General features: G+C 41.7%; 1 protein-coding gene across 5 annotated transcripts in view; it reads left to right on the top strand.

The window, feature by feature from the left end:
* Positions 1 to 13,573, top strand: part of RUFY1 (RUN and FYVE domain containing 1) — a 59,144-nt gene that overhangs the window by 37,470 nt on the left and 8,101 nt on the right. For all 5 annotated transcript variants that reach the window (XM_059917913.1, XM_059917910.1, XM_059917912.1 and 2 more), the window contains 4 exons: positions 5,194 to 5,291; positions 10,409 to 10,528; positions 11,215 to 11,344; positions 13,045 to 13,139. In XM_059917913.1, the coding sequence (XP_059773896.1) occupies positions 5,194 to 5,291; positions 10,409 to 10,528; positions 11,215 to 11,344; positions 13,045 to 13,139 (443 nt within the window). The remainder of the gene's footprint in view (positions 1 to 5,193; positions 5,292 to 10,408; positions 10,529 to 11,214; positions 11,345 to 13,044; positions 13,140 to 13,573) is intronic.

The following is a 13,573-nucleotide window of genomic DNA, read 5'->3' as shown; positions in this document are numbered from 1 at the left end:
TAATGTATCTAGAGTTAACCTTTGTATATGGCCTTACCTAGGGATCCAGTTTTCTTTTTCTCCATATAGTAAGCTGCTTAAAAGCTAATCATACTTTTCTCGTTGGTATGTTGTGCCACCTTTATCATATATCAAGTTCCTATGTAAATGTAACTATCTCTTAGGTCTCTATTCTGCTTGATGGTTTATTTGTCTGTTTTAATTGCCATAGCTTTGTAGTATGTTTTACTGTCTGGTTGGTTCTGTTAGTTTGCTAGGGCTACTGCAACAAAGTACCACAAACTGAGTGGCTTTACAAAAATTTGCCGTCTCACAGTACTGGAGGCCAGAAGTTTCAGAGTAAGGTGTTGGCAGGAAAGGTTTCCTCTGAGGGCTGTGAGGAAGTCAGTCCCATCCGTCTCTCCTAGCTTCTGGTGGTTGCTGGCAATATTTGGGGTTCCTTCACTTGGAGAATTTATCACCTCCATCTCTGCCCTCATCTTCACACAGCTTTCTCCCTGTGTGTGCATGCCTGTGCCCACATTTCCCCTTTGTATAAGGACACCAGTCATATTGGATTAGGAGCCCACCGTACTCCAGTGTGACCTCATCTTAACTAATTATGTCTGCGGTGAGTGACCCTTTTTCCAAATAAGATCCTGGGTGGTACTAGGGGTTAGGACTTCAACATAATGGATTTGGGAGGGACACACTCGACCCATAACATAGGTCAAGACGGCCCACTTTTCCCCCTTTTTTCCCTCTTCTTTTTTTGTTTGACTTATCTATTTGTAAACATTTATCCTTTTTTTTCTTTTCTTTTTTAATTGAAGTATAATTAATTTACAGTGTTGTGTTAGTTTCAGGTGTACAGCAAGGTGATTCTTTTTCAGATTCTTTTCTATTATAGGTTATTACAAAATACTGAATATAGTTCCCTGTGCTATACAGTAGGTCCTTATTTATCTATTTTACATATAGTGGTGTGTATCTGTTAATCCCAAATTTCTAATTTATCCCTCCTCACCCCTTTCCCCTTTGGTAACCATAAGTTTCTTTTCTAAGTCTGTGAGTCTGTTTCTGTGTTGTAAATAAGTTCATTTGTATCATTTTTTTAGATTCTATTTGTGATATATGATATTTGTCTTTGTCTGTCTGACTTCACTTTAGTATGATAATCTCTAGGTCCATCCATATTGCTGCAAATGGCATTATTTCCTTCTTTCTTATGGCTGAATAATATTCCAATGTATATATATACCATATCTTCTTTATCCATTCATCTGTTTTTTTTTATTTTTATTTTTGGCCGCATTGGGTCTTTGTTGCCATGCATGGGCTTTCTCTGGTTGCAGCGAGTGGGGGCTACTCTTCGTTGCAGTGCACAGGCTTCCCATTGCAGTGGCTTCTCTTGTTGCGGAGCACGCGCTGTAGGCACGCGGGCTTCAGTAGTTGTGGCGCACGAGCTCTAGGGTGCAGGCTCAGTAGTTGTGGTGAATGGACTTAGTTGCTCCGCGGCATGTGGGATCTTCCCGGACCAGGGCTCGAACCCGTGTCCCCTGCATTGACAGGCGGATTCTTAACCACTGCGCCACCAGGGAAGCCCCTATCCATTCATCTGTTGATGGACATTTAGGTTGCTTCCATGTCTCGGTTATTGTAAATAGTATTGCTGTGAACATTGAGGTGCATGTATCTTTTTGAATTAGAGCTTTCATCTTTTCCAGATATATGCCCAGGAGTGGGACTGCTGGATCATATGGTAACTCCATTTTTAGTTTTTTAAGGAGCCTCCATACTCTCTTCCACAGTGGCTGCACCAATTTACATTCCCACCAACAGTGTAGGATTTATTATTTGCAGACTTTTTGATGATCACCATTCTGACTGGTGTGAGGTGATACTTCATTGTAGTTTTTATTTGCATTTCTCTAATAATTAGCCAAGTTGAGCATCTTTTCATGTGCCTATTGGCCATCTGTATGTTTTCTTTGGAGAAATGTCTATTTAGGTCTTCTGCCTATTTTTTGATTGGGTTGTTTGGGTTTTTTGATATTGAGCTGTATAAGCTGTTTGTATATTTTCAAAATTAATCCCTTGTCAGTCACATCATTTGCAAATGTTTTCTCCCATTCCATAGGTTGTCTTTTCATTTTGTTTATGGTTTCCTTTGCTGTGCAAAAGCTTATAAGTTTAATTAGGTCCCATTTGTTTATTTTTGCTTTTGTTTCCATTACTCTAGGAGACAGATCAAAAAAAATATTGCTCTGATTTATGTCAAAGAGTGCTCTGCCTATGTTTTCCTCTAGGAGTCTTATAGTATCCAGTATTACATTTAGGTCTTTAATCCATTTCAAGTTTATTTTTGTATATGGTGTTAGAAAATGTTCTAATTTCATTCTTTTACATGTAGCTGTGCACTTTTCCCAGCACCACTTACTGAAGAGACTGTCTTTTCTCCATTGTATATTCTTGCCTCCTTTGCTGTAGATTAATTGACCATAAGTGTGTGGGTTTATTTCTGGGCTTTCTATCCTGTTCCTTTGATCTATGTGCTGTTTTTGTGCCAGTATCATGCTGTTTTGGTTACTGTAGCTTTGTAGTACAGTCTGATTCTTGACAAAAATTTTAGATAAGGTATAAATTTCCTTTTTAAAAAATCCAGCTGAATTTCTTAAATGGGAATTGCATTGAATTTATAGATTACTCTTTTTTTGTCCTTTTTATTCCATAAGAGTTGCATTTTCTCTAGGTGAACTCCTCAATTCTGTCTAGTTCTTGTTGCTAGTGTGATGGGTGCCTTATTTTGGCTGCATCCCCTAGTGAGGTCTTACTGATGTAGAGAAGTGCTTTTGTGCTTTATAGGTTGATCTTGTGTTTGACAGCCTTGCTCACCACCTAGTTCTAATCGTTTATCTATTAATACTGTTGGTTTTAGATGTAATTGATTGATCATATCATAGGCAAATAAAGACAGTTTAATTTCTTCACTCTCAGGTTTTGTACTCCTCATTCTTTTTTGTTTCTTTTAGCATTGGCCAGGACCTCCATGACTACATTAAACAGTAATAGGAATAGTAAGCAGACTTGTGGTCCTGATCTTAAAAGTAATGCATGTAAAAATTTCTCCATCAAGAATAATGCTTACTAGATGGTTGATGTATAATCTTTACTTAGTTAAGGAAGTTCTTTTCTATTTCTTGTTTGCTCAGATGTTTTCCCATAAATAAATATTGAACCTTATTAAATGTTTTGGGCTTTTTTGCATTTTATCTGTTGTGATAGTCCTGTTCTTTTTCTCCCTTATTTATGTGGCAATTTATACATTTACATTCCTGGATTCCTGCTTGATTGTGATATATTTAAATATACTCTTAACTCAGTTAGCTAATATGTTATATATAATCTGTGTGTTTATATATGAGACAGACCTCTTTCTTTCCTTTAACTAGCCTTATTTGGCTTCAGAATCATGGTTGGACTGGTACTATAAAATAAGGTTTCCTGTTCTCTTTCTCTGAAATAACGCTTATAAGATAGAAAGTGTCTATTCTCCAAAAGTTTTGAGAACCCACCCATGTTGTAGGATTCATCTGGGCTGGGCCTTTTGCGCAGGGAGACCATGACTACCATTTCTATTTATTGAATGTTTACTGGCTTATTCATATTTTCCATTTCTTCTCAGACCAATTTTAGTATATTTTTATATTTTTTTCCAAAATATATCTTATTTGTTTAGGTTTTCAAATGTTTTAGTTCATAGTTGTTTATAACATTCTTTTGCAGAATTTTTAAATCTCTTTTATTCAGCATTTTCTTTTTGCATTTTCTGTCTTCCTTATCTGGTCTTGCCAGAGGTGTGTCTGTTCTCATAATCTTTTCAGAGAACCAGCTTTTTTTCTAATATTCTTTATTGTGTATTGTTATTATTTCTTTTTCATTGATTTCTACTCTCACTTTTATTATTTTTTCTTATTTCTTTGGGTTTGCTCTGTGGCTCATTTTCAACTTCTGAAATGCATGCTTAGCTCATCTGTTTTATCTTTTTTAATTTCATTAAACATTTTATTTAAAGTTTAAAATTACCTGCAATTACTGCTTTAGCTATGGCCCTCAAATTTCGACAGAAGTATTTCACCTAAAAAGCATGTTTTTCACATTTGTCATCTCTGAAATCAAGATGCATCTTATAGTCAATGGCATGACATGTTTCAAGTAGCAGTTTTTTCCTTCATAGTGGTATATAAAATTAGGGTGCATCTTCAATATAGTAAAATATTGCAGAGCGTTTTCATTGTCTTTCACCTCTAAGTATTTCATAATCTCTCTTCTGGTTTTTTTTTTTTCTTTTTTTTTTTACCTCAATAGTTTTTAGTAATATGCTATTCCATTTCCAGATATGAGGTGTTTAGCTATTCTTTTGTTGCTTATGTGTAGTTTTTTTACTTTAAAGCCAGACACTACAGTCTATATATTCTTAAGAATTTATCAGGACTTCTTTCTGTCTTCAGCCTTTCTGTATCCTTGTATTTTAAGAGTGTCTCTTGTAGGCACACAGAAACATGTTGCTCTTTTGCTGCCTCCTAGTCACTCAGCATCTGCCATGGTTAAAAGCCTGGACTCAGAAAGTCACATGGTTGTGAGTAAGAACCCAGCTGCACCATATTTGTGCTCTAACCTTTTCCCAGGTGCTTTCTATTTCTGAGCCTCCCTCTCTTGCTCAGAGAAGTGGAGGCTAACAACGCCCACCATGAGAACTCTGCAAGAGTCAGGTGAACTCATGAGAAGACTCAGTAACATTGAGTCAGAACTGACTCTGAAGTTCCTTTTCAAAAAGGAGCATGGACTGTTCAAACAGAGGGCTTCAGTATCTCCCTCTCTGCCTTTTTTTTTTCTTTTTTTCTTTTTTTGGCCGGGTGGCTTGCAGAATCTTAATTCCCCAACCAGGGGTTGAACCTGCACCACAGCAGTGAAAACACCGAGTCCTAACCACTGGAACTCCAGGAAATTCCCCGTCTGCCTTTCTTTATGTTGATGACGTGGGAGCCTTGGCTCAGTTTGTCTTCCAGGGCTCTGGGGAAGAGCAGCAATTAATGAAACGCTCTTGAACGTGTTATAAAAACAGTACAAGAATAGTTGAACCCACTTGTAATCCAGAGCAGGCAGGGGGGTGAGGGAGAAGCAGAAAATGACCCTCTTTCCTTGCTTTTATAGAATGCGGAGAGCAGTTTACAACAGAAGAATGAAGCCATCACATCTTTTGAAGAAAAAACCAATCAAGTTATGTCCAGCATGAAACAAATGCAAGAAAGGTAAACACTTCCCCCTGGCAGATATTCCCTAGAAGGTGCTGTGCATTATCTGGGCCTGGGGACTTACTCAGAGTCTCTCAAAAGTACAGACAAGTTAGGATGACTGTCCTTCAGGTCTGTAGTCTTGCCCAGCAAGGGGACTGGATTCTCAAGCCTTGCCTAAGCATGTATTCATTTAATCAACCTTAGGGCTACATCACATTGTCCTCTCAGGGGGTCAGAACTATCCAGTGAGCTCAAATTTAAATATCAGGTCAGGACTTCCCTGGTGGTGCAGTGGTTAAGAATCCACCTGCCAATGCAGGGGACACAGGTTCAAGCCCTGGCCCAGGAAGATCCCACATGCCGTGGAGCAACTAAGCCCATGCGCCACAACTACTGAGCCTGCACTCTAGAGCCCGCGAGCCACAACTGCTGAGCCTGCGCCCCTGGAGCCTGTGCTCCGCAACAAGAGTAGCCACAACAATGAGAAGCCCGCACACCGCAACAGAGAGTAGCCCCTGCTCGCCACAACTAGAGAAAGCCTGTGCACAGCAACAAAGACCAAACGCAGCCAAAAGAATAAGTAAATAAATAAATTTTTAAAAATAAATAAATACATTTAAATAAATAAATACATTTAAATAAATAAACAAATATCAGGTCAGAGACTTCCCTGGTGGTCCAGTGGTTAAGACTCTGTGCTTCCACTGCAGTGGGCATGGGTTCAATCCCTGGTTGAGGAAGTAAGATCCGGCATGCTGCACCAAAAAATAAAAATTTTAAAAATAAATAAGTAAATGTCAGGTCAGTAGGGGATCAGAATAGGGTCAAAAAATAGACTCGCACAAATACAGGTGGCTGATTTTTTTTACAAAAGTGCAAAGGTAGTTCAATGGAGAAAGGATAATCTTTTCAATGAATGATATTGGAACAATTGGATATCCATACACCAAAAAATGAACCTCAATTTAGACCTCACACCTTTATACAAAAGTTAACTCAAAATGGATCATAAATCTACATGTAAAACTTAAAACTATAAACTTTTAGAAGAAAAAATAGGAGAAAATCTTTGTGGCCTTGGGTTAGACAGAGAGCTCTTAGACATGACATAAAAGCACGATCCATAAGAGAAAACTTGATAAATTGGACTTTATCAAAATTTAAAACTTTGTTCTGTGGAAGACACACTTGAGAGAATAAAAAGACAAGTTATAGATTTGGAGAAAATTTGCAAATCACATATCTGACAAAGGACTTATATCCAGAATATATAAAGAACTCTCAGAACTCAACAAACAATCCAATCTAAAATGGACAAAGGACTTCCCTGGTGGTCCAGTGGGTAAGACTCCATGCTCCCAATGCAGGGGGCCTGGTTTCAATCCAGGGATCGGACTGGGGATCCAGGGATCGATTGGTCAACTAGATCCCACATGCATGCCGCAACTAAGAAGCCTGCATGCCACAACTATGAGCCTGCATGCCGCAGCTAAAAGATCCCACATTCCACAACTAAGATTCAGTGCAGCCTTAAATAAATAAATAAATACATTTTTTAAATGGACAAAAGACTTAAACAGACCCTTCACCAAACAGGACATATGGATGGCAAATAAGCACATGAAAGGATTGTCAAGGTAGCAGGATACAAGATTAATATACAGAAATATGTTGTATTTCTTTACCCTAACAATGAAATGTCAGAAAGAGAAAGTAAAAAAAAAAAAAAAAAAAATGCTGTTGAAAATTGCATCAAAAAAAAAAGACAAAATACCTAGGAATAAACCTAACCAAGGAGGTGAAAGACTTATATGCAGAGAACTACAAAACATTGATAAAAGAAATCGAAAATCGAAGATGATTCAAAGAAATGTAAAGATATCCTGTGCTCTTGGACTGGAAGAATTAATATAGTTAAAATGACCGTACTACCCAAAGCAATCTACAGATTTAATGTGATCACTATCAAATTACCCATGACATTTTTCACAAAACTACAACATATAATCCTAAAATTTATGTGGAACCACAAAAGACCCTGAATTGCCAAAGCAATCCTGAGGAAAAAGAACAAAGCTGGAGGCATAACCCTTCCAGACTTCAAACGATACTACAAAGCTATAGTAGTCAAAACAGCATGATATTGGCACAAAAACAGCCATATGGATCATTGGAATAGAGAGCCCAGAAATAAATCCACACACCTACATCAATTAATCTTTGACAGAGGAGGCAAGGATATACAATGGAGAAAACACAGTCTCTTCAGCAAGTGGTGTTGGGAAAGCTGGACAGCCTCATGTAAATCATTGAAGTTACAACACTCCCTTACATCATACACAGAAATAAACTCGAAATGGCTTAAAGACTTAAATATAAGACATGACACCATAAAACTCTTAGAAGAGAACATAGGCAAAACATTCTCTGACATAAATTGTAGCAATGGTTTCTTAGGTCAGTCTCCTAAGGCAAAAGAAATAAAAGCAAAAGTAAACAAATGGGACCTAATCAAACTTACAAACTTTTGCACAGCAAAGGAAACCATAAACAAAATGAAAAGACAACCTACAGACTGGGAGAAAATATTTGCAAAATGATGCAACTGACAAGGGCTTAATTTCCAAAACATACAAACACCTCAAATGACTCAATAACAGAGAAGCAACACAATCAAAAAATTGGCAGAAGGGACTTCCCTGGTGGCTCAGTGGTTAAGAATCTGCCTGCCAATACAAGGGACACGGGTTCGATCCCTGGTCCGGGAAGATCCCACATGCTGCAGAGCAGCTAAGCCCGTGCACCACAACTGCTGAGCCTGCGCTCTAGAGCCTGGGAGCCACAACTGCTGAGCCCGTGTGCCACAACTACTGAAGCCCACACACCTAGAGCCCATGCTCCACAACAAGAGAAGCTACCACGATGAGAAGCCCACACACCACAACGAAGAGTAGCCCCCACTCACCGCAACTAGAGAAAGCCCGTGCGCAGCTACAAAGACCCAACACAGCCATAAATAAATAAATACAATACAATACAATACCAAAAAAAAAATGGGCAGAAGACCTAAGTAAGCATGTCTCCAAAGAAGACATACAGTTGGCCAATAGGCACATGAAAAGATGCTCAACATGGCTAATTATTAGAGAAATGCAAATCGAAACTACAATGAAGTATTACCTCACACTGGTCAGAATGGCCATCATCAAAAGTCTACAAATAAATGCAGGAGCGAGTGTGAAGAAAAGGGAACCCTTGTACACTGTTGGTGGGAATATAAATTGGTGCAGCCACTATGGAAAACAATATGGTGGTTCCTTAAAAAACTAGAAATAGAGTTGCCATATGATCCAGCAGTCCCACTTCTGGGCATATATCCAGAAAAGATGAAAGCTCTAATTTCAAAAGATATGTGCACCCCAATGTTGATAGCAATACTACTATTTACAATAGCCGAGACATGGAAGCAACCTAAATGTCCATCAGTAGATGAATGGATAAAGAAGATGTGAGATACATATACACACACACACACACACACACACACACACACACACACACACTGGAATATTACTCAGCAATAAAAAAGAATGAAATAATGCCATTTGCAGCAACATGGATGAACCTAGAGATTATCATACTAAGTGTGCGTGAGTCAGGCAAAGAAAGACAAATACATGATATCACTTACATGTGGAATCTAAAAATGATACAAATGAACTTATTTACAGCACAGAAACAGACTCACAGATTTAGAAAACAAACTTATGGTTACCAAAGGGGAAGGGGAGGAGGGATAAATTGGGAGTACGGAATTAACAGAGATACGCCACTATATATAAACTAGATAAACAACAGAGATTTACTGTGTAGCACAGGGAACTATACTCAATATCTTGTAATAACCTATAATGGAAAAGAATTGGAAAAAAAAGAATATAGATGTATACATATATATGTATGGTATAACCAAATTACTGTACACCTGAAACTAACACAATATTGTAAATCAACAATACTTGAGTTAAAAAAAAAAAAAAAGATGTTCAGCATCATTAACCATTAGGGAAGTGCATGTTAAAATCACAATGAGATGCCACTGCACACCTATTAGAACAGCTATTTTTTTTTTTTTTTTTTTTTTATGGCTGTGTTGGGTCTTCGTTTCTGTGCGAGGGCTTTCTCTAGTTGCGGCAAGTGGGGGCCACTCTTAATCGCGGTGCGCAGGCCTCTCATTATCGCGGCCTCTTTTGTTGCGGAGCACAGGCTCCAGACGCGCAGGCTCAGTAATTGTGGCTCACGGGCCTAGTTGCTCCACGGCATGTGGAATCTTCCCAGACCAGGGCTCGAACCCGTGTCCCCTGCATTGGCAGGCAGATTCTCAACCACTGCGCCACCAGGGAAGCCCGAGAACAGCTACATATTTTTTTAATGACAGTACCAGGTGCTGGAGAGGCTACAAAACAACTGGAACACTCATACATTACCAGTGGGAATGCAGAATGGTACAACCACTTTGGAGAACAGTTTCTTAAAAAGCCAAACATACTCTTACCATATGATCCAATAATCCCACTCCTGGCTGTTTGCCCAAAAGAAATAAAAACTCATGTTCACACAAAAACCTGTACACAAATGCTTATAGCAGCTCTGTTCATAATTGCCAAAAACTAAAAGCAGCTCAGATATCTTTCATCAAATGAATGGATAAACTGGTACATCTATGCAATGAAATTCTACTCAGCCATAAAAAGGAATGACCACTGATACACACAAAAACTTGATTGATCGCAAAGATATGCTGAAAGAAGCCAGTCTCAAAAGGTTATATGAAGTATAATTTCATGTGTATGACATTAGGGGTGGAGAGAAGGTGTGAATCAGAGGAGCAGTGCCAAGGTGTTTTGTGGGGTGATGGAACTCTTCTCTATCACCTGGTAGAATGGATTGTGGTAATGGTTACATGAATTTATGCCTGTGCTAAAACTCCAGGAGCTATTCACAAAAAGGAGTCAATTTCACCACATATTAATTTTTAAATGTAAAAGAAAGCCGGCAAGAATATGCAAAAATTATATGGTAAATGTGAGGATTGATCCTTTCCTTACAAAGATTTGGTTCATTTGGTCTAGGTTACAGCACTCAGAGAGGGCGAGGCAGGGGGCCGAGGAGCGGAGCCACAAGCTGCAGCAGGAGCTCGGCGGGAGGAGCAGCGCTTTGCAGCAGCAGCTCTCCCAGCTGCACGAGCAGTGGTAGGAGCCCTGGCGGCAGCAGGTGGCCGAGCGGTGCGGGAAGGACTGGGAAGGCCATCTCCCAACTGGGGCAGACAGTGTCCCAGTGTCCACTTCAGAGGTGGCCCCTGCAAGGCTAGGATTCAGATGAGAGAAGAGATGTCTATGCCCTGTTTCACGAATGAGAAAAACGATTGCAGGGGGTTCAGTATAGTCCCCAGGGCTACTCAGCTGGTGAGAAGGGCATCAGGATTTAGCTGCAGTTCACTTCCTACCCCTCTGTAGCTTTCTCTTTGCCCCCAACCCCCCAGTATCCTCCATTGTCAGCTGGCTCTGGGTTGGAAAAAGCAGGATAAATGTTGCAGAATAAATGTCTCTTTTCCTCAGGTCTCCATCTCAGTAGAGGGTTCTGTGTGTGTGACCCCAAGTGTTAGAGCTCTTTTCCTCCCTCTCCATTCGCCTAACTGTCAAGTGTGTGCCTGTGCCTGCTTTCCATGACATGTTCCTGGTCTTTCCTATGGAGGTGCAGATGGCCCTGCGGGAGAGGGAGCCTTATTTCCATGCTTCGTTGAAAGGTCTAGATGCTCACATGGCAATTCAGATTCCTGTGAATCCCCCATTTCTTGAGTGGTGACCTGGGTTGTGGATTGTGGACCTCCATGAAAACCTCTCATTGAGACTAACTCAAGTTCATTTTGCGAAAACAGCTCAAGTCTAGAGAAAGAGCTGAAATCAGAAAAAGAGCAAAGACAGGCTCTTCAGCGAGAATTACAGCATGAGAAAGACACTTCCTCTCTACTCCGAGCAGAGCTACAGCAAGTAGAAGGATTAAAAAAGGTAAGGCAGACTGTCTTGGGGAGAAAAAGAGCCTCTGGCATCTCCAGAAACTCCTGCTCAGGAGCCTCCCATTGGGCAAGTGAGCCACACGCACGACTCGTGAATCCGCAGCTGCAGGGCCAGTCCCCGCTGTGCGCCAGCCGGCTCCGGGCCTGGGACACTGTTCCCACATCTGCTGTAGGAGGAAAAGGCAAAGACGCATCATAATCCAGTGAGCAAACCAGAGAGGCTCGGTAACGAGGACAGTGAAGAGAGTAAAACAGGAAAATGTCCCCACACTGGCGTGGCGGGTGGCCTGGGAAGAGAGTGACAGTTAAGCAGACAATTGAATGCTGAACAAGGGCCAGCCATGCAGAGCCACCAGGAAGTGTGAGGGTCTGTCGCAGCAAAGGAGCAGAAAGAAGGGCTGTGTGGCTGAGGTGTGATAGCAGAGGAAGGAGGGCTTGAACGGAGGCCTCAGGCGGCCTTCCTGCACCACACCTTCCCTGGAGGAGGATCCCTGCAGCGGGGGCAGTTCCCAGACCTAGATTTTGTCTTGTTGAGCACGGGAATGGGTACCGCTGCAATCTGAGAGAAAGGCCCTTTGATTTCCATTGGAAAGTACCTAGAGCCCCTCATGGGAGAGCCTGCTAGGCCCAGTGTGGGGACTGCTAGGGAGGGGAGAGCTTCCTCAAGGGCCACTCCGGCTCAGAGGTGGGAGGAGAGGACTTCTAGAAAGTTCTGCTGCATGATGGAACATGCCCCCTTTACTTCAGAATACTTTGATCTAAGATTTGAATTACACACACCCCTGCAAAAGAAACAAAATAATGTGTCTAACATCACTGGGAAGCCTCAGCATGTCCTTGTGAGCCTGTGTTAATAGGCTCTGGAGCCCAGGGCCCAGGAGCGGCTAAGGGGGAACGGCCACCACTCAGGCCTAAGCCCTGCTGCTGCCCTGGGGTCAGCCCTGAAAACCCCAGTTACTCTTCTGGGTCTTCGTCTCTGCCCTTGCCAGCCTGTGTCCTCAAGGCGTGCTGGCCCCAGATTACAAACAGTCATCAGCATCATCCCCAGCGAGTTTCACTCCATGGCTCGGGGCCCCCAGAAGGGCTCGCCACTCTCGGGGCCATGAAAGAGATCCCAGATCTTGGCCTTCATCAGCCTTGCTCATTCATTCTCAGGAAATTTTGACCAGCCCTTTCCGAAAAACAGTTTATTCCTAAACTAGCTTGCCCTGATGCAAATCTGTCTTTTCATAGAAACTCAGATAGACAAAGCCTTTTTTGCGCTGTGAGGGTCTGTTTTGAACGTTTCTCGCCCCATGTCACTGTGTGCACCGCAGAGCCACTCCTGAAGCGCTCACCTTCCAGTTGCCCATTCTGGTGAAACATGAGGGAACCCATGAAATAACCCTGTCTTGAAGAAGGTTAATACAACAAAACTGTTTCTTGCTCTTGAAAAACATTCCAGGGACTTCCCTGGCGGTCCAGTGATTAAGACTTGGCGCTTCCACTGCAGGGGGCACAGGTTCGATCCCTGATCAGGGAACGAAGATCCTGCATGCCTTGTGGCGTGGCCAAAAAAAAAAAAAAACACAACAGAAAAAAAAAAACGAAAAACATTGCAACCTGCTTGTCACTATTATTACTAAACCTTAAAAAAAAAAAAAAAAAAACGACTTTCAAGTCTGTGTCAAGCACCTGGTTTGTTCATTTTAGGAGCTGCGGGAGCTCCAGGATGAGAAGACAGAGTTACAGAAGGTTTGTGACGAGCAGGAACAAGCCCTCCAGGAAATGGGTCTGCACCTCAGCCAGTAAGAACCCCACTCCCTTTGTCTGCCGCCTCCATTAGGGCCACTAGGCCTCCCTCCCCCTGGAGAGTCACACCAGCCTGCCCACTGCATCACTCAAGCCCCAAACCTGTGTCCTCTTGTTAGAGGAGGGAAGGCCAGTCGGGGAGGCCTGCCAGCTATTCAAGGGTGACCCCCACCACCAAACCCAGGAAGTCAGGCCCCAGGGACACAGCACCGGTTTGGGTTAATTAATTCATCAAGAATATCCTTTGCTAGTGACTGGAACCCTCATGTTCACAAACTTAGTATCTGTGTCCCAAGGGAACAAGACGGGTGATGAGAGGGTTGTGTGTTTGGCTCCAGAGGGAGGACTATGGCTTGAGAATGTAAGCCTGCCACAGTGCAAGTATGGTGACCGCTGAACCTCTCTTGAGACTGGATACTCACATCTAGCA

The sequence above is a fragment of the Balaenoptera ricei genome, chromosome 3 (genome assembly GCF_028023285.1).
Source record: "Balaenoptera ricei isolate mBalRic1 chromosome 3, mBalRic1.hap2, whole genome shotgun sequence".
Lineage (NCBI taxonomy): Eukaryota > Metazoa > Chordata > Mammalia > Artiodactyla > Balaenopteridae > Balaenoptera > Balaenoptera ricei.
The sequence above is the reverse complement of the archived record's forward strand: the minus strand, read 5'-3'. Positions and strand labels throughout refer to the sequence as shown.